This window comes from Kogia breviceps, chromosome 3, assembly GCF_026419965.1.
Source record: "Kogia breviceps isolate mKogBre1 chromosome 3, mKogBre1 haplotype 1, whole genome shotgun sequence".
Taxonomy (NCBI): Eukaryota; Metazoa; Chordata; class Mammalia; order Artiodactyla; family Physeteridae; genus Kogia; species Kogia breviceps.
Genome location: NC_081312.1, coordinates 25,079,275 through 25,102,500, shown reverse-complemented (window position 1 = coordinate 25,102,500; position 23,226 = coordinate 25,079,275). Strand labels below are relative to the sequence as shown.

The following is a 23,226-nucleotide window of genomic DNA, read 5'->3' as shown; positions in this document are numbered from 1 at the left end:
GTTCCGTGGAGGAAGAAAGGGCCTCAGCTCATGGTGGTCGCACTCACTGACTCTGGAAGGTTGGGGTGACCACTTGCTGCTTTGCTCCCTCAGAAAATACAGGCTTGTTGGGCAGCTGATAGGTTCTTACCTCTGTGCCAGCGCTGTGGTGGATACAGAAAATGTCAAAGCCATGTCACTCCCTCCCACCTCCGCCCTCCCACCCCAAAGCCTGGCAGACAAAACAATACACAGAGGGACTAACTAGAGAACAATCAAGGCCTCACCTGTGGGGCTGATGAAGGAAAAGTTTGGGGGAAGTTCAGAGGGCGGTTCTTGGAGGAGGTGGGCCTTGAGCTGGCCCTTCGAGGATGAGTAAGATTTAAGGAGAGAAAGTATGACAGCACATGAGGCCGGGCAGTGTGGTGGTGAGGGCTGAGCACAGCTTGTTTTGTGCCGAGAGCAGACCAGGGGGGTTGGAATGACAGGGAGCTTTGTTGGGGTGTATTAGTTTGCTAGGACTGTTGTAACAAAGTACCACAAATTGGGTGACTTATACAACAGAACTCTTTTGTCTTGTAGTTCTGATGGCTGGAAGTCCAAGATCCAGGTGTCGGCAGGGATGGTTCACCTGAGGGCTGTCGGGGAGAATCTGTTCCCTGCCTCTCCCCTCGCTTCTGGTGTTTGGAAGCCAATCTTTGGTGTTCCTTGGCTTGTAGAAGCATCACCCTGATCTCTGCCTTTTCTCTCACCTGGCGTTCTCCCTGTGTGTGTGTGCACGTGTGTGTGTGTGTGTGTGTGTGTGTGTGTGTGTGTGTGCGTCTGTCTCTGTGTCTGAATTGCCCCTTTTCATAAACGTGGTCATGTTGGATTAGGGGTCCCACCCTATGCCAGCGTGACCCCATCTTAGCTAATTACACCTGCAAGGACACTGTTTCCAAATAAGTTCATGTTCTAAGTACTGGAGGTTAGGACTTTAACACCTGCATATTCAGAGGACACAAATCAACCCATAACAGATGCGTGCATTGGGTCTTTTGTGGTTTTGAGGATCAGAACCCCAACTTGATCTAGCTGAAGCAAAAAGGCATATGTCTTGTTTAATGTAACCACATCTTAGGAAGGCTTGGGGTGGAGCTGAGCCTTTGGGGAGCTCTTCCCGGACTCTTTTCTCTGTCTCTCCACTTCTTCCTGCAGGTCAGCTTCCTTCATGTTCCCTCCGTGATCACCTGGCACTGGCAGCTCTCAGCCTCCCCTCTTTCCAGCTGTGGCCCCAGGAGGAATTCCCCCCACCACTCTAGTTTCATTTTATAAAATAAAGTGTCCCCCTTCTTCCCCCCAATTCATGTCTATCTGGAACCTGAGACTGAAATAAGGTTTTTGCAGATGTAATGAGGCAACTTAAGATGAGTTTACACTGGATTAGGGTGGTCCCCGATGACTGGTGTCCTTGTAAGAAGACCACGTGACAATGGAAGCAGAGATCTGAGTGATGTAACTGTAAACTGAGGAACCCTGAAGATTGCTGGCAGCCAGCAGAAACTAAGAAGATGCAAGGACGCATTCTCCCTTAGAACCTTCAGAGGGAACGCAGGCCTGCCGACACCTTGACTGCAGATGAGCTGAGCTTTTCGAACTGTGAGACAATAAATTCCCGTTGTTTTAAGCCCCCCTAGTTAGTGGTAATTTGGTGTGGTAGCCCTAATTAGCAAAAACAGTCGTCAGTTTCCATACAGACCAATCACTGTGGTCGGAGGAGGTGGGGTCTGTAAGATAATTACCCCCCTCATTTAAACCCCAAGGTTTAGAGTTGGGGTCGGGTGGGAAGCAGCAAGGCAGAAGAAGGCATAAAGTTGCGTAAGGCCAACAGAAGCGGAGTTGTTCATGTCAGCGGATGATAACATTAGTTTATTTTTATTTGGTACTTGCTACGTAGTACACATTGGCAGGATGTTTTACAGATATTGTTTCTAACCGTTGGCAATAATTCTGCAAGTGTGATAGATTTTGCCGTTCCAATTTTCCATACGAGGAAGCAGAGACCCCGAGAGGTTAAGTAACAGCCACAGTCACATAGCTAAAGGAAGCAGAGCCAGGCTTTGAACTCTGTTGCCTAAGGCCTTGCCCCTCCTGCATTCCAGCTGCTAGCCCTGAGGAGGGACTGGTTCCCGGAGGGCGTTAGAGTGGACATAAGTGTTGGGCCTTGATGTGTAGGCTTTAGGGGGTGGCCCCAGGCCCCAGGAAGTAAGTCAAATCAGCTAATAGAGTGTGTGAGTGTCTGTGTGTGTGTGCGTGTCTGTGTGTGTGTGCGTGTGCGTGTGCATGCATACGTGTGTGCAAGCTCCCGTGACTGATGGAAAAAGACGTTTCGGGCAGAGTTAGCCAACATTGCAGGATGGATGGAGCAGGAGCTGTGGGAAGGGGCTCTTTCCATCATCCACATCTGGCAGAGGTGAACTCTCCCTACAGAGCCTTTTTTATCTGTCTCTTGGGGCTTGGGCAGGGCCATTTCTTCTCTCGCCATCCCCCTGGAGCTCCGAGCAAGTGTCCCGAGATGGGCAGTGAGTCAGGAGGCTACAAGCCAGAGGATGAATGCCACGGTCACTGCTCTTGAAGGAGCTGGCCGGACAGCTGACCCCATGCCCTCTGGGACTGCTGGAGGGACTGCAGGGTCCTCATCTTCTCCTTGAACGAAATTGTGGCCTTTCCTCCCCTTCCCAGGGAGAAGGGGTGGGTCTCCACTTGCAACCCTCAGGGCTGGGGTTGGTGGTGTGGGCCGGCTGGATGTGCTCGCAGTGGTTTCTGTCTCCAGGTGAGCAAAGCGGTTGTCTTTACTGGTGATGGCTGGTGGAGGAGCGATGATCTGGAGGAGTCCCAGGTTCTGCCCCATCCTACAGTGAACATAATTGCCAACCCTGGCCCAGTGCTCATGGCGTGAGAGGTGCTCATCCTAGTTGGGTGTTCCCAGAAGGTAACTCCAAGAAAAGGGTTCCAGTGCAAGTGGTTTTGTGGGAAGCTCAGGGTCTTCCAGTAGGAAGTGGGAACGTGGTCCAGGGAAGAGATGTCAGCTGGTGGCTGCGTGCTCTTAAACCAGCTGCCCCAGTGGGTGAATGAAGAAGTTTAATGCTGTGGGGAGACTGAGAAACGGTGCTACACAGTCACCTTGGAATCATCGCACTCAACAACCAAGGGAGAAGGTAGGGTGTTCATACACCAGCTTTCTAACTTCCTGAGTGATGGCTGCTCCAGAGGGCTGTTCATTCCTGCGGCTTTGGAGGAGGAGTCCTCAGGCACAGATGGAAATACCGAGAATTGCAAATCAGGCCAGAGAAGGAGGAAAGATCTGAGGGAATGGGAGGACACTGGCAAACTTTGCAGGCATCATCTCCTATAATCCTCACAGCTGCCCTATGAGGGGAAGTACTATTATTATTCCCATTTTACAGAAGAGCAAACGAAGACCAGAGAGGTTGAGTCACATGCTTGAGGTCACACAGAGAGTACCAGGCAGAGTCAGGAGCAGAAGCCAGGGCTGACTGCAGAACCCAAGCTCCTAACCACTGCGTTCCCTTGTTCTCTGTAAGGACCCCTGTGCTTTTCACAAGGTTTCATATTTCTGGCATTTGATGGATTCTCCCAGCATTCCTGAGTGGGAGGCGGGACAGGCAGATGGGGAACGTGGCAGGTCAAGGAACTGAACGTTTATTAAGCGTTTTCTCCTTCCCTAGCATGTTTTAGCTGTTTTCAACCACAAGGTCTCATTTAGTCCTCACAACAGCTCAACGAGGTAGGTATCCCTTTCCCCATTTTTTCCAGATGTAGAAACTGAAATTCAGAGACTCTGAGTAACTTACTCAGTATCACACAGCAGGACAGTGACTCAACTGGGAACTGAACCTTAGTGTTGTCTGACTCCAGAGACCCACACCCTTCATGGGGCTGGTTCAAGGCCGCGCTGATGGGCCTGTGGGACCCAGTCTGCCCCTGAGGGCCATGCTCTTTCCTCTGACATCACGCCAGTCTGCCCTCTTGCCTTCAGCCCTGGGCTGGCCCTGGGCCTGTGTTGCCTCGAGAGCCAGTCAGATGGTAGCTGAGGAGGTGCTCTAAGGAGCCTGCAGGGAGGTCATCAGGCTCTCCTCTCCATCTCACGTCTGGACAAGGTGCTCCCCCAGTGTGTGTGCAGGCAGGGGCTGATGATGGGGGAGGGGGCTGCTCCCCCACGGACTTCTCCAGGGAGGAGCTCCCCCGCTCCTCCCACTGTCCCCGCTCGCCGTCTACCTGATGCTGCTCCTTGGCAGCAGAGGGAGGCAAGCCCTCCACGTCCGCCTGATTTATGTTCATCGTTGAAACAATAATGTTTAATCTGGAAAGGGCTAATCAATTTTTTATGCTGATTATGAATAGGCCAGCTGTGCCTGCTTCTTTATTCATGGAGCTTTAGGAACAAGCCCATGTCCCAGGCCAGGCTCCCTTGGTGATTTCTGCTGTAGGGGGCCCAGCTTCAAGGAGTGGTGCCTTGGGTGCCTGGCCTGTGCCACTTTGGAGGTGACTCCGTGTGTGTGTGTGAGACCAGAGAGGGTAAGCTGACTCCAGGTGGAGAACCGGATGTAGTGTGGGTGGGTGCATGTGTGCCTGTGTAGAGGGTGGGATGGGCTGGGGAACAATTAGGGGAGCGTTGGATGGAAGGTAAGTGTCACAGGGTCATAGAAGGGGGAGGGCGATCAAGGATCAAGTACCCTGACGCCTCCTTTTACAAGTGAGGAATTAAGACCCGGAAAAGGTGAAGCAACTTCCCTAAGGTCACGCTGCTGGTTGGTGGCAGAGGTGGGGTTAGACGCCCTTACTCGGAGGACAGAACGCTTTCCACAGCAGTACGAGCAGGGCAGAGTCAGAGAAAGGTACTGTGTGGGCTGCTCTCCTTGAGTTATTGACATCGTACAACTCTGACATCTCGGAGGAGCTTGTATTTTAGGTACAGAATGAGCTGTAGATGTAACTTAATGAGAGGTTAAGACAGGCTGAGAGAAAGTTCTCTGAAGTTTGGGCTACACTTTTCAGGTGCTCTTGGAATCAGTGAATAGGGTCTTGGGGAGGGGTGAATTAGGACACTCTCTGAAGGAGGAGAAACCGAGCAGAAAGGCCTGGAGAGGACCTCCCTCTGGGCGGGCGGAGCGGCACGAGCTGGCGGGCACAGGCAGGGCTGAGGGTCCCAGAGAGGCGTCTGAATCTGAGCCCGACCAGGGGGCCTGTACCTCTGGGCCTGGGAGGTGTGGCTGCCCCACAGGCTGGTCTCCCGTGTGTGGACCCTCCACCTCCCTTCCAGGACGTCACCAATCTTTTGCTGATTCATTTATTGGCTCAGCAGGTGTTTACTGAGCTCTGCCGTGCGGGCGCCAGGGGTCATGTGTGTGAACAGGCTGCCATCATGGTGCTTGTGATCCAGTTGTGGGGATGGCAGATGCTAAACAAGCGATCAGGAAAGTGAAAATCTAATGACACTTGTGACAGATGCCACGAGAGGAGGAGGAGTGCTCTGAGTGTGGGCCTTTCTGAGGATGTGAGGATTAAGCTGAGGCCAGAGGGTAATTAGGGGAAGGGGAGGCAGCACAGAGAACAGAGAATGCAGAGGCCTCAGGGTGGGGGAGACCGTGGATCTGTCTGGGGGCAGAAAAGGGGTGGTAGTGGCTGGACAGAGAGACACCCTGGAAGGTGAGGCTGGAGAGGTGCCGGGCCTGATCGGGAGAGCCGAGGTTGGCACTGACCGGCTCCCTGCAGAGGACGGCGCAGTCCAGCCCGCAGGCTCGCAGGGGATCGGGGTGGAACTGGGCGACCAGTTACAAGGCTCCTGTGGTCGTCCAGGCAAGAGGTGATGGTGACTTGGACAAGGCGTGGACAGACGTGCTTTGGAGGCTGAATCAACAGGACTCAAGGATGAATCACATGGGGGGTGGGCAGGGAGAGGGAGGTACCACAGTGGACTCCTGGGATTCCGACCACAGCACTGGAGGGGATGGTGAGGAGAGTGTGTTAGCGGGTCAGCCTGCAAGCAGTTTGGGTAAGGGTCTTTCTGCAGGGCTGGGGTTTGCACAGTGGCCCCCTGTCTCCTTAGTGGTCAGAGAAGGCTGGAGAGTCCACATGGGTCTGAGTAATTTGGGATTCAGCATTGAGAGGCTGGGATCCAGCATTGGGTTCCTGGTTTCCAGATATTAAAAAAGTACCCTGATCTGACATGAGCTCTAGGGCCGTGTGTGTGTGTGTGTGTGTGTGTGTGTGTGTGTGTAACAGATTTTGTAGAAGGAGAAGCTGTTACTTCAACAGCTGGATCAGCTTCTGCAAATTAACTATGTCATCAGCCTTGTGATGAGGGGTCTCTCATGGCCCCCACGGCTCCTCTCATCTTCGGTGTGTGAGCCGATGACAGGTTGTTCTGCGTGAGGACTGAAGCTCCTTGGGAAGAGGGGAAGATGCTGTTTCAGCCAAGCAGGTGTTAGAGTTTGGCCTGGGGGCTGGGAAGGAACGACATGTAGGAGCAGAGACGCCTTGTCCTGGGAAGCGGGTGAGGACAGGACTGGCTCTAGGTGTGTCACCTGGCACAGCAGAACTAGAAGCAGTTATGTGTCCTTCCTGTTTCCACATCTCAGGGTTTGCACTTGACCTGTGTTCCCCCCACTGCCCGTGCAGCCCCTTGTTGTCACATTCCCCAGCTTTCTAGCCCTGCCTGTGTCCTGGGAAATGCAGCAAAACAATAAAAACCGACTTGTACAGAGAGTGTTACACTAATGCTCTATTTCAGGGCCTGTTTTAGGTTCCTATTGCTGCTGTAACGAATTACCACCAATTTAGTGGCTTAAAACAGTACACGTTCATTATCATATTGTCCTGTGGGTCAGAAGCCCTGAAATTCAGGTGCTGGCTGCTGCGTTCCTTCTGGAGGCTCTGTGGGAGAATCTCTTTGCCTTTGCCAGCTTCTAGAGGCCGCCTGCATTCCTTTGCTTGTGGAGCCTTCCTCCGTCTTCAAAGCCATCAGCGTAGCTTCTTAGCATTTTTCTCTCTCTCTTGTCCTTTCACCTCTGTTTCCGTTTGTCATATCTCTGCTCTGACGCTGACCCTCCTGCCTCCCTTTTATAAGAACCCTTGTGGTTCCATGGAGCCTACATGGGAATTCAGGATACTCTCCTCATCTCAAGAGTCTTACCTTCCCCACACCTTTGGGGATTGGGATATGGACATTTTTAGGGGGCCATTTTTCTGCCTACCACAGGGCCAGATGGTAAATATTTTAGGTTTTACAGGCCACACACTCTCTGTTGCAACTACTCAATTCTGCCGTTGCAGGATGAGAGTGGCCATAGACGATAAGTAATGAATGGGCATGCTGTATCCCAATGAAACTTTATTCATGGTCATGGAAATTGAATTTCACGTAATTTTCACATGTCACAAAATATTATTATTTTGATTTTTCTCTCTTAAAAATGTAAAAAAGTATTCTTTGCTTGTGGGCTACAGAAAAGCAGGCGGTGGCCTGGATTGGCCCATGGGCTATAGTTTCCTGGCCCCCTGCTCTAGATGCATAATATCCTTTAACCTGTAGAACTCCCCTACCAATGGGTATTATTATCACTTCCATTTGCAGAACGTCAGTGCAGCTAAGCAGTTTGCCCAAGGCCACCTGGCTGTACGTTGGCAGATAGGGTTAGCCAGGAGTGTGCCTGGTTTCCCCCAAATGTGAGCTTTATCTTCCCCATAGATCCAGCAAGTCTGGGTTTACCTCCCTCTAAAATTCATGGGCACTGCTGCTGTCACATGCAAAGTGAATCTGGAAAACTTCTTGTTGGATGGAACACGCTCAGGTGTTACAGAAAGATCGCAAGGGCTTTGGTACGCGAACCCTCTTGTTTGGGGCTCTGAGGCATAGGAGCATAGGTTGGGCTCATTTGCTGTGTGTCATTTTGCCACCTCCCAAAGGCTAAGGAAGTCTGTCCTGACAGCAAATGGCGCCGCTATAAGCAAAGAATGCTTAGGCTTTGGTTTTTCCCTTCCTATATTTTTGGGTGTAGGAGCATCTGAAGGTTGTTGGGAGAAGGCCTTTGGGGTTTTGTGAGGGTGAGCCCATCTGGTTTTAGAGGTATGAATGCGAGTCATTATGGCCAGACTTTCTCCACCGTGGGCGTGAGCTGTGATTGAGGACCCTCCTCCCCAACCAGGGGGAGACCCGGGGAGCCCAAGGGAGCCTGGATTCCAGGTTGGGAGTTGGTGGTCATCTTCTCCCTGGCTGTCTGCTGTCTCCATAGCTTATTCCCCTTATTCATGGTTCACACAGACTGTCCCCTCTGCCTGGAAGGCTCCTCTTTCCTTTCTTCAGCTAGTTAACTAGTTAACTGGCTCCTCATCCTTCAGAGCTCAGTTCTTTGTCTCCTCCTCCAAGAAGTTCTCCCAGCTTGGGTTTAATCCTCTGAACACAGGCTCTTATGGTACCAGCTACCTCTCTCTTCATGCACTTATCAGAGCTGGCCTTTTATCTTTGTGATTTCGTGATTAATTCCTGTCTCCCTATTGGACTTCACGTTCCTGTAGTAACTCCAGAGGCTGGTGGCTGTACCCAATTTGTACTCACTCCCCATTGAGCCCCCACTGACCAGCACAGGGCCCTGCACATAGTAGTCACTCAATAAGCATTTGTTGGATGAATAAACGAATGACCTTTAGGGAATGTATTCTATTCTGTACAATGGGGGTGATTGTATCTCCTCTACCTTAACCTCAAGACAGGGTTGAGAATTACATAAGAGCAAGATATTATGCAAATACAAGGAATTACCCATGGTTGAGCATTCAGTGCCTGCAGAGCAAAGATATCCTGACATCCCTTATTCCAACCAAGCTCAAGTTCAAGGAAGAAGTGGTGAGTCCTCACATGGGCAGGCATGTGCAGTGGAGGGTGTAGAGCTCAACCTGCCCGGTTCTTGGGTCTGAGCTCCTGGCACCACCTGTCTCTGGACTCTGGGATGGGGTGTGAGCACTTGACTCCCCGGGCGCTCTGCAGCTCCACGGACAGCTCATCACCTCTGTACTCTGATCACCCAGGAGATGCCTGCCCTGGGGCCCTGGCTGTGGGGGTGCTCAACTTCATACAGCACTGCCTAGGATCTCTGGTCTCTTTACCCCAGAGATCTCTGTCACAGGCAGAGACATAGACCTGTCACCCTGTGCAGCTGGACAAGTTATTAAGATGGGAAATCTTGAAAGATTAGATTTATGACAGCCAATGGTGGGTTATGAAGAATAATTTATCAAATGTCAGTGCCTGCAGCCTACAATTTACAGAAGGTTTGCTTAACCTGAGAAGATCTGATTGGACTGTGGCCTCCCCCACCTCTAATGAATGACAGATCTAATGGATGGCTTCCCGGGCTGGCCGGCCACACTGGGTGTTTATCTGCTTTTTATTAATCATTATTATCACAACATTTCCATAGTGTCCCTCTACCCACAGCTCTCCAAGTGCCCAGCCACCTTGCGGGGACTGTAGCCACTTCCAGGAGGTGTTTTAGCTATCCTGGATCAGCTGGAAGGCCTGGAGTCCCCGCACGAGGAAGAGGATGGGGAAATCAAACCTCACATCCATTCATTCACTAGGAAATACATACTGGGCACCAACTGTGTGCCAGGTGACTTGGTTGCAATGCTGAGCCAAAACAGAAGTCTATCATCTAGCAGGAAAGAGGGAGATGAAGCAAATATAAATTGAGGCAAAAGCGCAGTTGTGTAATTGCTCTTGAGGAAGGCAATGAAACTCTGAGAATGTGCACAGGGAGGCTTCCCTGAGGAGGTGACAGTTGAGCTGTGATTTGAAGGATGGGTAGGAATTCCCTCGATGAAGAATTCCTATTCATTCCTTCTAGGCGGAGGGGATGGCACGTGCAGAGGCCCTGGGCAGTGAGGGAGTATACTGGTGGTCAAAAGAGGTCATCTCTTCAGGGCAGATGGAGCTTGGGGAGGGTAGAGGAAGGAGACGGGGCAGGACATGTAGGCAGGGTCAGACTCTGTGGGTTGTGCTAAGGATTTTGGCCCTGGGAAGCTGGTGAAGTCATGGAAGCAAGAAGTGACATGATCAGCTAATGTTTGGAGAACTCACCTTAGCTGTGTGGGGAAGATGGCTTGGCACGGAAGGGAACATGAGTGGGCAGACCAGTTAGGAGTCTTTGGGTAAAAGAGGATGATGGCTTTTACTCACAGAACAGACCTGAGAGCCTCCTTGTCCAGTGCTCTTTCCATTAGACCACTCTGTCCTCTTCATGGAGGCATCAGGTGGGGCACCCGCCACTCCTGCTACAATTACTGGGGGTCTTCTGTAGGCTCTATTCTAGACCCTTTGTGTATGATGTTTCATGCAACTCTATGAGGTAGGTCCCCAAATTCCCATTTTACAGATGAGGAAGCTGAGGTACAAAGAGATTATGTCACTGCCGAAGCTGATGCACCTTGGAGCCAGAATTTGAGTCGGGGCAGTTTGACCCAGAGCTTGCATTGGAATCACTATGCCTTGCTGCCTCTCAGATTCGGCTGTCCCGGCCAGCAGGTGGGCATTCCCAGGGAGCGTGCCCATGGCCATCCTAGGGTGGGCTGCTCCTGGCTTCTTGCTTCTCTTTCTGTCAGCTACTTGTCACCATCCTGCAGGAGAAAAGAAGCTTGGTCTGACCTGTGACGCCCTTGGCAGAGCCAGGTAGATGATGATCCTGTACCTGGAGGCATTTCAGCAACTCGGTAAGAGGTCAGCATCGTGCCAGCCTGCTTGCAAGAACGTAGACAAGAATGCTGTTTTGTAATTTCTGGGGAGGACCCTTGTTGAGAAGGGCCTCAAGTTCTGCTGTTGACCCAGCTTGGCAGTAGCAATAGCTAATGGCTCTGCAGAACGAACACTTTGAATCTTTTAGAACCCCAGAAATAACACAGATTCCATGGAAAACAGGTTCTAGGTGTCCTTGAGCTATTATTGTCATTATGATTTTTATTATAATAAATTGTTCTGAGTGGGAAGCTGGAGATAGGGCTGCTTCCACCTTGAGGCAGGGCAGCTATTGAGTGGGGAGACGGAGAGACACCTGGATGCCTTGTCCCCTCCCCTGACCCCTCAGGGTCTATATGGCGATATTGGAGGTCCCCTCTTCTTACCTTGCCAAAACGTCCTTTCAGGGTTGGGTTAAGCAACACTGGGCAGGGGGCACTCTCTCCAGCAGGTACTGCTAAAATGCAGGTGTGTTTTTCAGAGGCTGTTGCCTTTTTCTAGTAGGACATTCTGCTGTACCACGGTCTCCTCATGGCTAGGGACTGCCTGTTTTGTTGGCCCATGTTCCTAGCATGGTGTCTGTCATTTGATGGGCCTGCAGTAAATATTCATTGGCTTAGGCTAAGAAATGGCAAATTGGTTTCATTTCACGTGTTAACTTTTGTCAGTTGGTAGTGGCTGCGTGGAACACTGGGTTGAGAGAGCTTTTGAGGCATCATCTGGGCCCAGCAGGAATGAAGGCTGTGATTGATTAGTGATGTCTGGCAGGGTGTGCTTGGGGTACATTAATTAGCTATTGCTGCATAACAAATTACCCCAAAACTTAGTGCCTTAAAACAACAGACATTTGATATCTTACAGTTTCTGCAGGTCAGGAATTTGGGAGTGGATAGCTACTGGATAGCTACTGGATAGCTTTGACTCAGTCTCTTTATGAGGTTCTAGTCAAGATGTTAGCTGGGGTAGAGTCATCTGAAGGCCTGAGCGGGGAGGGAGGAGCTGCTTCCAAGATGGCCCACTGTTGGCAGGAGGCCTCGGTTCCTTACCACATGGACCTCTCCACAGGTTGCTTGAGTGTCCTAGTGACATGGCAACTTGCTTCCTCCTGAGCAAGCATTCCAAGAGAGAAAGCAAGGATGACATCTTGGTGACAGTCTTGGAAATTGGACACTGTCACTTCCTCCATGTGCTGTTTGTTAGGAGTGGCTCATTAAGTCCAGCCCCTACTTGAGGGGCAGGAATTGCAGCAAAATGGGGTATCAGCTGATAGGGTGACTGTGAGATGTAGGGGTTCCTGGTGCTGAGAGGGGGGATGGATTTTCTGCCCAAGGCAGACATCAGACATCAGTGTTTTTGCAGAGTTCTAGGCAGCTAGAGCTCTGTTGTCTGCCTCAGGCTGGGGTGGGTATGGGTCACTCCAGCCACTTCATTAGCATGGGGACTTGTCCTTCTCTCCATCAGGCAGCAATGAATGGCTGCTGGCACCCAGCCAGGTGTGGCGTGGGCCATCTCAAGACCTTGAGAACCAGATGTTGTTTGCTGCTGATGCCATGGTAACCTGCTCAGGTGCCCTGGGCAGTCTTCCTGGCTCCTAAGTGGGAACTGCCTGGCCTTGGCATCAAGTCCTGGATTGGCTTCTGTCTTCATCTGGAGCTGGCCAGTTCAGGGTTTGCTGGATTTGTTAGCATTATCTTTTGGTGATGTCGTTTCTGAATCCAGAATATGTCTGATGTGAATGAGTATGGGGCCAACAGGATAGAGTATTTGAAATCGGACCATCTTGGAAAATCTGGGACATCCCACGTCTTATGACTGATGGGCCAGTCCCCATGAGGCTGGGGCTGCCTGGGCTGCAGGCTCTGGTGGGGCTGGCTAAGAGACCCAAGTGAAACTCCCCCCAGGGGTCATACTGAGGCTTCTCTAGAAGATCCTGACTTCCTGCCTCCTTATTCTGGGCTGAATGAGGACCTGGCCAGTGCTTGGCTGCTTAATGTGGCATTTTGGAAACATTGCCTGGTAACCTGGCTTTATGGGAATCCTCCTGGTTGATTTTCTGGAGGGTCTCTCACTTTGCCCAGTACTAGGGCATCATGTCACATGGTCTCTTGAATCTTGGACCCCATCTGAAGGCAGTCGGCTGACATTTTTTTTTCTTCCTGTTTTATTGAGATATAATTGACATCCATCACTGTATTACTTTAAGGTGTACAGTGTGATGGTTTGACTTACATATATTGTGAAATGATTACTGCAATAAATTTAGTTAACATCCATCATGTCGTATAGATGTGCTGAAGTCTTAACCTGAGCCCCTGGTCAGCTAAGCCCCTATTCTTCTTGCCCTTACACACACACACACACACACACACACACACACACACACACACACACACACACACACGGTCAGCTAAGCCCCTATTCTTCTTGCCCTTACACACACACACACACACACACACACACACACACACACACACACACACACACACACACACACACCCCATAGAGAAACTTTTTCCCTGATTATTTATTGTTCCTTTTCCAGACAGGGACATTGATATATTTGAATCATGGGCTGACAGTAATTAAAAAGCACATAACGTCATTTTAAAATGTAGTTGTTTTAGTTAATTGATTTTGCCACCAGACCCAGAGGGAGAAAAAAAAAGAACAGGGGAAAGAAAGCCTTAGAAGGGGAGAGAGGTTTCTGCCAGTGACTGGAGGCAGCTGAGGGCCCTGCTTGAATCTAATTGCTGCAAATGCTGTAGTTTGTTTCTGCTAATGGTTTTCTGCTAAAGGTGTGGGGGATGAGGCCTGATTGGAGGAGGGTGACGTTTGTTTCAGCTGCACGAGGGGTAAAATTCTGCTTTCGGGACAGGGTCTATTTTTCCTTACTCTCTATCAGCATGAAGTACTTCCAGCGAACACTTTGAATCAAGGTTCCATTTAGAGATACTTTATTCATATTGAATTACAGCCTGCAGCCCCAATCTTTAATTACGGTTTTTTATAAGCCGGCTAGGAACATTCACTAGCAATCAATAATTGTGTGTGTGCGCGTTGTGTGTGAGTGTGTGTAAGCACAGGAGGGCGTGGGTGTCTGACGTGCTTACTGATAAAGGGGAAGAGGATGGCTGCAGGGGCACCCCGGAGGTGGTGGGAGTGCATGGATGGGGTGGGGTGGGCGGGGTATCTGCCCAGCAGGTTCCCTGGGCCGAGTGAGTAGTGCATCGTCACTTGCCATGCCTCTTTGCTTCCACTGGTCAAATTGAAGATTTGGGCCAGTCCTCACAGCTGGGCCTCGTGCAGGGTGCTGAATGGGCACCTGGGCTTTGGTGGTATCTTGGGACGCCCCCCCCCCCGACCCCTGGTGGGAGCAGGGCACTGTGGGAGGCCACCCTCCCCATTCCCTGGGGATATGGGGGACCAGTCTTCCTCTGACCCTGAAGATTGGGATATGCTTGCCTTGGCACGTTCCCCCCCCCCCCCCCCTGCCCCTTGCAGCACTCCTGGCAGCTGTTCCTGCCACACGGCCCTAGTGATGCCATGTCACTCTTCAGTTGCAGTGACTCTGCAGCGTCCCTGCAATGACTCTGATTTGAAGACTGGCTGTCCTTCTCAGAGAACGAGCAAGTGTTCCCAGGGAGCCAGGCGGAGGCTTGGGGTGGGGGTGGGGTCAGATGACCCCCAGGTCCCCTTTGCCCATCCTAGCTGCCGGAGGTGAGGGTCTGAGTTCACAGCTTTTCTCCAGAAAACATTCTCCTTGGTGCCCCTTCAGGAATTACCAGAGGCTTTCCAAGGAAGTGGTGTTGATCTCATCATGTAATGGACAGGAATGTTGCTGAAGTTCCATCTCCCTTCGGTTCCTGGATCCCAGTCCTGGCAGGAGGGTGGGGAGGAAATGGAACTCTCACATACTGGCCTCTTAGGGGTACCGGGCACCATGCCCAGGTTTCTTTCATCTATCCCTGCTGGGGCCTGAGAACACGCTGTGTCAGTCAGAGCCCCTTCAGTTGTGTGTGACAGAAAACAACTCAAACTACCTTCAGCAAAAAAAGATATGATAGGGTGGGCATCCAGGCATGGCTAGACCCAGGGGCTCAGCCTTTGTGACCAGGAGTCACTCTCTCTTTTGGCTCTGCTCTCCTCTTTGTTGCTACTGTGTGACCCCTGGTAGCTCCAGGCTTCAAGTTCAATTTTCAGCTTCAAGTTGAGCAGGAAGAAAGAAAAGCGCTTCTACAGTTCAAGCAAAAGTAAAACAGTTGGGTCTGATTGGGCCAGTTGGGTCAATCTCTGATGTAATCAGTGTGGCCTGAGGTACCCGGGGTTCTGATTGACCAGGCCAGGGTCTCACCCCACTCTGGAGTAACAGGTGGAGTCCACCCAGGTAAATCCCACTCGTGACGTGTGCTTTTATGTTTGAGGCCTTTGGAATAGTCGCAGTGTGGGAGCAGGGTGGTCCAGCCATTTCAAAAGGAGGAAAGAAGGGCTTCCCTGGTGGCGCAGTGGTTGAGAATCCGCCTGCCGATGCAGGAGACACGGGTTCGTGCCCCGGTCCGGGAAGATCCCACATGCCGCGGAGTGGCTGGGCCCGTGAGCCATGGCCGCTGAGCCTGCGCGTCGGGAGCCTGTGCTCCGCAACGGGAGAGGCCACAACAGTGAGAGGCCCGCATACCGCAAAAAAAAAAAAAAAAAAAAAAAAGGAGGAAAGAGTTGATACAATCCCTCTCCAATAGAAAGAAGAGTGGATTCAGTCCTTCAACAATATTTGTTTAGCACTGACTAGTTCCAGTCCTGTTCTAAGTATAGGGAAGTCAGCAGCGAACGAAACAGAAAAAAATTGCTGCCTATTTGGAGCTGATGTTCTAATGCGCTATAGGGCTGATGGCCCTTTCGCTCTTAGTCTAAGCCCAGGTCCAGGATAAAGCGTTCTTGTGTGGAGAGACCCAGGGTGATTCAGGGGGATGATGTGGGAAGAATCTGGCCCTTAGGGAGCCCAGAACTCACGAGGGAGGGAAAAAGGCAAGTTGGGGAAGGGGGCAATAGGAGGGGTACAAATAAATACCCAATAAGGAAGAAGGGGGACAGGAAGCCAATCTGTACCCATCTCCCGTGACAGAAAAGGGTAGGCCCCTCCCGTGTTGCCTGGACCTTTGGCCCCCGCAGGATGTTGATAAATGGCATGGAGTTAGTGAAAGCTACCAAAACGATGACAGGACTGGAGGGAGTGATTTATGAGATGAGATTAGCAAAGTGATGGTGCAGCCTAGCAAACAAAGGGATGGGGTGGTGGCCGTGGGTCGTGTGACCTCTGAAGTCCAAGGAGAGGAGAGGGGCTGAGGGGTAGGATGGAGTGGCTGCTGCTGAACGGGGACAAAGAGAGGCAGCAGAGGGGCAGGGACTGAGTGGACCTCAGCATGAGAGCCTGGGCGGTGTGAGAAGGAGCGGAGGCTTGTGGCATACATATACACATTTGCGTGCGTGCGTGCGTGCGTGCGTGCGTGCGTGCGTGTGTGTGTCTGGCCTCTCCAGAATTGTGAGGCTATACAGGGAATTCAAGAAATGGAGGGGATGAGAATTTCAGACCCGGACAGTTTTGCAAAAGGCTTTTGGGGCCCTCCTTCCCATCTGGTAGAATATTCATATCTGGACCATTTATCTGACCGCTCAAGTCAGACAGACTTTTCCTTCAGGAGAACTGGAATGGCATTTCTAAGAGGGAAGGAGGGAAGGAAGAGGGGAAGAGAAGATGGAAGAGTAAGGGGTATATGTTCCATTTCATAGAGAAAGTGAGGCACAGGAGGGGCAGGGATCTGCCCAAGGTACTTGGGGTGGCATCACACATGAAGACCGAGAGCAGGGCTCTGGTGTTCAGAGATCTCTGCCACGTGGCTGGGTCCAGAGTGGACTTGGGGACCCATGTTGAGGCTCAAGCAGCCTCAACAAGTGGTAGCTGTTGGGTTTGGAGCCTCTAGCCTGGGCTTCCTTGAGCTTTCCAGATTGGTGGGGTTGGAACATCTTCTATCCGATCCCCAGGCTTGGGCTGCCCTGGGCCCAGGTTCTGTTAACTTTTGATCATATCCATATGCGAGAGCCTCGGAGACACAACGGTGGGTAATTAAATGGGTGGAGCGATGCACGGTTCTGAACCCTCGAGATGGCACTTTTCTGGCTTTAAATGGAGGTGCTCTGGGTACCCATGCACAGGTCTGGGACCCACCCTCCACGTGTGTTTTCTGTCTCACTCCCTGCATGTGGCTGGTGTGAATTTCCATGGCACTAAAGGGCCCAGGCAAAGCAACTGATAGAGGAGAAAATTTGTCTCGGGGGCACTGAGAAGTGCTGGCCCTGGCCCATCCTCCCGGCCCCTCTCCCTGAATCGAGTCACCTTAACTGCTCTGTCTTCTCTCCTCTCTTGACAGATTCATGATTTGTTCATGAGCTTTGACGACACCCCTCTGGGAGCTGCCTCCCTGGCCCAGGTCCACAAGGCGGTGCTGCATGATGGGCGGACGGTGGCCGTGAAGGTCCAGCACCCAAAGGTGCAGGCTCAGAGCTCAAAGGACATTCTTCTGATGGAGGTGAGAGCCTTCCACCTTCCCCTTCCTTCATACTCATTCTACATTTCCCTGGGATCCGGGCAGTCCCAGTGAAACTGGTCCAAGGCCTATAGTTTGGAGTGTGGCCCTTTGAGTGGCAGAGTGAAAGAGGAGAGCTTGAGGCCACAAAGCAGGTGTCACGACAGCGCTGTGGCCAGGGGACCCATGGCACGGTTACTTGATTTTTGATTCACTCCTGGGAACCGTCTGTGGGTGGTCTCAGAACACGGTGGGCAGCTTCTGGGGCCAAGGAGACCTCAGGGGGATATTGTAGGAATGAGACGACCCACAGGTGATTTCCTTGGGGGTAGAAGAAGTTACTTCCTAATTTGTTAAATTATAACAAAAGGGAGCATGTGTGGGCTTCCCTGGTGGCGCGGTGGTTGAGAGTCCGCCTGCCGATGCAGCGGACACGGGTTCGTGCCCCGGTCCGGGAGGATCCCGCGTGCCGCGGAGTGGCTGGGCCTGTGAGCCGTGGCTGCTGGGCCTGCGCGTCCGGAGCCTGTGCTCCGCAACGGGAGAGGACACGACAGTGAGAGGCCCGCGTACCGCAAAAAAAAAAAAAAAAAAAAAAAAAAAGAACAAAAGGGAGCATGTGGTCAATCAAGGGGTATGGAAATGACAGGCAGATCACATAGAAATATTTATGCAGATTGCACACATGCTTCCCTGATATTTTGTTTTGAATGAACAAAACGTGTATGCCCTAAAATGGCCCTGGGACAGCTGTAGTGGGGACTGTGCCTCTGGACTTTTCTAGCTCCATGCCTGGAGCAAGGAAAAAGGGTGAGCGACCAGGGCTTGGGCGGTAGCCAGCACCCCCAGTGGAGGCCAGCAGTCTACCTACCCTGCCAGCTTGTCCCTCTCCTTCCTTTTCTCTTTCCCTTCCCTTGGTTCCCTTTCCTCACTTTGGACACTTAGTTTCTTGTTTCAGCTCACTTTGACTAAACTTAACACGTACATAGGACACAAGAGTGAGTGACCTGCATCTTCATCTTCAGGGGAGCTCCCCATTTAGTGGGGCAGACAGGCTTGTACACAAAACAGCCCTTGACTGTGAGCTCCGTCAAAGGGGTGTTTGCAGAGTGCCGTGGAGCCCTGTGCCTGGACTGTTGGGGGCATCAGGGGGGCTTCACCAAGGCACCCACGAGACAGCCGGGCAGGGGAAGGATGACCCAGCCTGTGCGAAGGCCCTGAGTCTTAGGGGAGCAGGGTGCGCTTGGAGAGCTTCAGCTGGTTCAGATGGAACGAGCTGGGCGTGGGTGCAGATGAGGCTGGGAAAGTAGGCAGGACAGAACATGAAGAGCCTCGTATTCCAGGCTCAGGCGCAGAATGGTATACATAGTAAGTACGTATTTACTGTGGAACCGAGCAGATCTGATTTTCTTCTGTAGTCAGTGGGGAACCATTTAAGAATTTTAATCAGGGGAATGTCGTGATCAGATGCGCCTTAGAAATAAAAGTCTGTTGACAGTCTGGAGGATGTAATGGAAGGCAGAAAGACTGTAGCCAGGGAGACGAATTGAGGGGCTGCAGCCTTGGTCTGAGAGAGAAAAGATGATGTGAACCAAGGCAGTGTAATGGGGGTGGAGGAGAGGCATGGATTCACAGGGTGGAATCATCAGGACTTTGTGACCAGCTTTACATGGGATGGGGGAGAATACTGGTATGAATGAAAATGAAAACAAATTGTAAGTTTCTGGCTTAAATGATTAAATTTAGGTGCCTTTAACGATGTGTATCAGTCAGGATTCAGTTGGGGGAAAAAAAGAACTTGCTCTAGGTATTTCAGAGGGAATTTAAAACAGAACACGGGGTTCACAGGGGATGGAATTGCTGAGAAGCCAAGTGGAATGGTGAGATGGTCACCAATAGCAGGAAGCCACTGCCACCCTCCAGGTGGAGGGACAAGGAGAAGAGGTGGTTCCCTGGAGCCCAGGTGCTGGGGCCACCGGAGGGGAGTGGATCACAGACCTCGGGCCTGTCACCTGGGGTTGGAGCCACAGATGCTGTTTGAGGCAGTGGGTGTTTCACCTCCTCCTGTTGCCCCCCACCCCCCCTCCCCCGTATTCCACCAAACCTAGCTAGAAGCCGGTTGGCAAGGGAGCCTGGGGAATGTAGTTTCTTATGAGATTAAGGGGGTGGGATGGATGTCAGAGCAAGTGGAGTGGGTGATGGAGCAACTATGTTCTGTAAGACATTGCCGTCAGTAGTTTTAGATCAGGATCTCTCTGTCGGTCTGCAATTCAGGCTGGAAATACAGATTCTGGATTTATCGGCAAGGAGACTCATGGGAGCTGAATCTGGGGCAGTAGCTGAGATGACTTAGAAAAGCTATATAGAGTAAAAATAAAAGGAGGGGCAAAGAAAAAACTGTGAGGAACGTCATCTGGGGAGTGTGCCCAGGAGGATGAGTTCCTGAGGGAGCTAAGAAGGCATGGTTAGCGGGATTAGAGGAGAACCAGGACTGAGCAGCTACATCCAATGAGAACAATGTACAGAAGAGAGCACTGTCAGTGATCTAGCATCCCAACTGATACAACCACTAGTCTGTGTGATGAACCACCTGAAAACGCAGTGGCTTAAAACACCAGTCGTGTATTTTGCTCATGACTCTGCAACCTGGGCAGGGTGTGGTAGAGAGACTCATCTCTGTTTTCTGTGGCGCCAGCTGGGGCGGCTTAACTGCAACAGGAGGACCCACTCACACAGCTGGCAAGTTGGTTCTGGCTGTTGGCTGGGAGCTCAGCCGGGGGTGTGGGTCAGGGCCTTAGACCCTCACCAAGTCCTCGCTGAGGCTGGTTGGGCTTCCTCACAGCATGGTGGCTGGGTTCTAAGACAGAGTGTCCCAAGAGAATAAGGCTGAAAGCACATCATAGTTTTATGACCTAGCCGTGGCAGTCACGCAGGTTACTTCTTCCTTACTTTATTGGTAAGAGCAAGAGTCACAAAGTCCCCCTTGGTTTAAGAGGCAGGGAAATAGACTCTACCTCTCTCTCTTTTTTTTTTTTTTTTTTTTTTTCCGGTACACGAGCCTCTCCCTGCTGTGGCCTCTCCCGTTGCGGAGCACAGGCTCCGGACGCGCAGGCCCAGCCGCCATGGCTCACGGGCCCAGCCACTCCGCGGCATGTGGGATCTTCCCGGACCGGGGCACGAACCGTGTCCCCTGCATCGGCAAGCAGATTCTCAACCACTGCGCCACCAGGGAAGCCCTAGACTCTACCTCTTGATGGGGGAGTGGCACGGTTCCAGAAGAGCATTAGAGTGGGAGGTATTGTTGCAGCCATTTTGGAAAATATAGTCTGTTAGAATTACTGCACGTTGTCAAATGCAATATAAATTCGTAAAGCTCTGAAAAGAGTAGTTTGGATTTGGCGACTTAGAGTTAGTTCTTGGGAAGAGCAGGGAGACTGGGGTGAGTGGGGTGGAAGAGAACGGAGGCCTCAGGGAGCAGAGACGGTTAATGTAGACTACTCTTTTCATGTTTAGCCATGGATGGTGGGGGAGGGTGAGCGTAGCGGTTAGAGCAGAGCACCGGATCAGCGGCGGGGACCTGGGGCAGGCTGTAGCTGATGGGGAAGGGGCAGCGGAGCTGGGGACTTGGAGATTTAGGAGAGAGAAGTAACTGATAGACTGGTTTAGGAGGAGCCTGGAGGGATTGGGCTCCAAGGACACAGGTGGAAACAATAGGCTTTGGCAGCCTTTGTTTGAGGCTAGAGGAAGGTAGTAAGGCTGGGTATAGATGAGTGAGTGGGGGAGAGGGGGAAGGTGGGGAAAGTGGACAGCTGAGTTGTACCAGCCTGATAGCCTCTATTTTTTCTCTGAAGTAGGAGGTAAGACCATCTGCTGAGAAAGAGGGGGTAGGAGGTGGCATGGAGGCTTGAGCGGGGAAATGAAGGTTTGGAATATTGCTGGGTGCAGTGGAAAAGAGAGCTGACCGGGACTCGGGAGCAGGGTGGCCAAGTGGCGTCGGGCAGCCACCTAGAAACCTTAGTTTTCTGAAGCATCAGTCAGTAGCTGTGGAACAGCCATAGATGCAAGTGCGCTGTGAGTCTCGGAGGATCCCTGGGTGTCCTGGGACCCAGCAGCCATGCCTGCATTAGCTGGGAACCTGTCTCTGCCCGTTGGTGCCAGCAGACCCACTGGGGCTGGGAGGACAGCTGACATCTCTTCTCTCTTTTCTCTGCTCAGAGCCTCACTGCTCCCTCAGTAATGGTGGCCGTAAGGTCAATATCAATAAGAGTAGTAATAAAAATTTGGCATCTTCCTGCCTGAGATAAGCAGCAGATGCTTTTCTTGGAAATTACCAGCCCTGTGACTACGTGCAGAGCACAGAGTGGCTCCCGCACCGTGGCTGGGGCTGGGATGGCGAGGCAGATCAGAGACCCGCACTCACAGCCTTCGGGAGAGAAGCTGGAAATGAGGCCTGAGGTCACCACCTCCATGGACCATCAGCATTAGCAGCAGCACGGAGTGGTACTGCCTTGTCCCTGGGCTTGGCCTCTTGTGGAAAAAAGTCCTATCTGGTCACCCTTCTCTGCTTTACAACTAAGAGGTGCCAACTGGAAAGCTCATTTTGTTTTATATTTGAAATGAATATTACTAGTTTTTTCTAAGTCCAGACCTAAATGGTGCCTTGATTTTAGGAATGACACGTGCTCCAGTGTGCTTGGTGGGGAAAAAATGATTTCTAGGAGGCATTAGGGCTATCGTACCCACCGGAAACTTAGAGACAGAGGGGAGGCAAAGCTACTTTTCTGCAGAGCCTTCTGGTGTTTCTTTTCCTGCCAATTCCAGGTATTGTGTGTCCTCATGCTTCTCTCCCACCATCCACTGTTGCCTCTCTCTCATCTCCAACCCTGTGATTGATCACAGCCTGGTCTTGAGAGGAAGAAAACCTGATTAAAGTAGTTCATACTAAGGAGAGAGTGGCTAATAGGCTTACCCTCTGGATATTTGCAGTTTAAGAAGTGGGCTTGTAAATCCAAACACATATCTGCTGTAGGGATAGAGGTTTGCAGAAATGAGACTTTTGAGAATAAGGAGGTGGGGGCTACTAGCTGTATCAGTTAGTATGCTTTTAACTGCATGTATCAGGAAATCCAACTAAAAGTGGTATATAAATAATAGTAGCCTACATTATCTTACATTACAAGACATCTGGAAGTAGGGTCAGCTGTTTCAAGGTTGACTAATCCATCACTTCTTTGTGGTTTTTAAGGACCCAGGTTCTCTATGTCTTCCACTCTGCCAGCTCAGCTTCCTGGCTTGTCCTTCTAAGGTAGTGCCCCTCATAGCTGCAAAACAGCTGCAGGGTTCCTGCTATTACAAGTAGATGACGTCCAGATGCCAGAGAGGGCCTGTTTCTTCCTTCATATTAAAAAGTAGCCCCTTAATAGAATTCCTTTCAGTTTTCACTGGCCAAAAGCCGGCCCACATCCCCAAACCTGAATCAGTCTTGGCAAGAGGATTGGGACCACTTTGATTGGCTTAGACCATTCCTGATTTGCCTTCTCAGGCTAAGGCCTGCCTTCCTTGAAGGACAAGAAAGATGCAGAAAATTGAGGTTCTGTTAGCCAGGAAGTTGGCACCCAATAGCATGTGCCACCCTGGTGTTTTGTGTCTCCTCCTCTTGGGGAAGGGGATGGTCTCGGTGATAGCTGTTGACCAGTGCTAGAGAAACAGAGACTGACTCTCAGTAAATGGTGATGAACCTGATGGTGCCGGTGACTTTGCACAAAAGAGAAAGGCACAGCCAAGGGTGTTTTCAGCTTTGTCATTATCACCTGATATTGTCCCTTTAATAGTTGGGGCAACTCTACTTCTAGATGCACGGCCAGTGACTCTTATTGATTTGAGTGG

General features: G+C 51.3%; 1 protein-coding gene across 6 annotated transcripts in view; it reads left to right on the top strand.

Annotated features, from left to right (window-relative positions):
* The window catches only part of ADCK1 (aarF domain containing kinase 1), a 113,852-nt gene that overhangs the window by 56,940 nt on the left and 33,686 nt on the right, over positions 1–23,226 (top strand). For all 6 annotated transcript variants that reach the window (XM_067027975.1, XM_067027979.1, XM_067027978.1 and 3 more), the window contains one exon: positions 17,188–17,346. In XM_067027975.1, the coding sequence (XP_066884076.1) occupies positions 17,188–17,346 (159 nt within the window). The remainder of the gene's footprint in view (positions 1–17,187; positions 17,347–23,226) is intronic.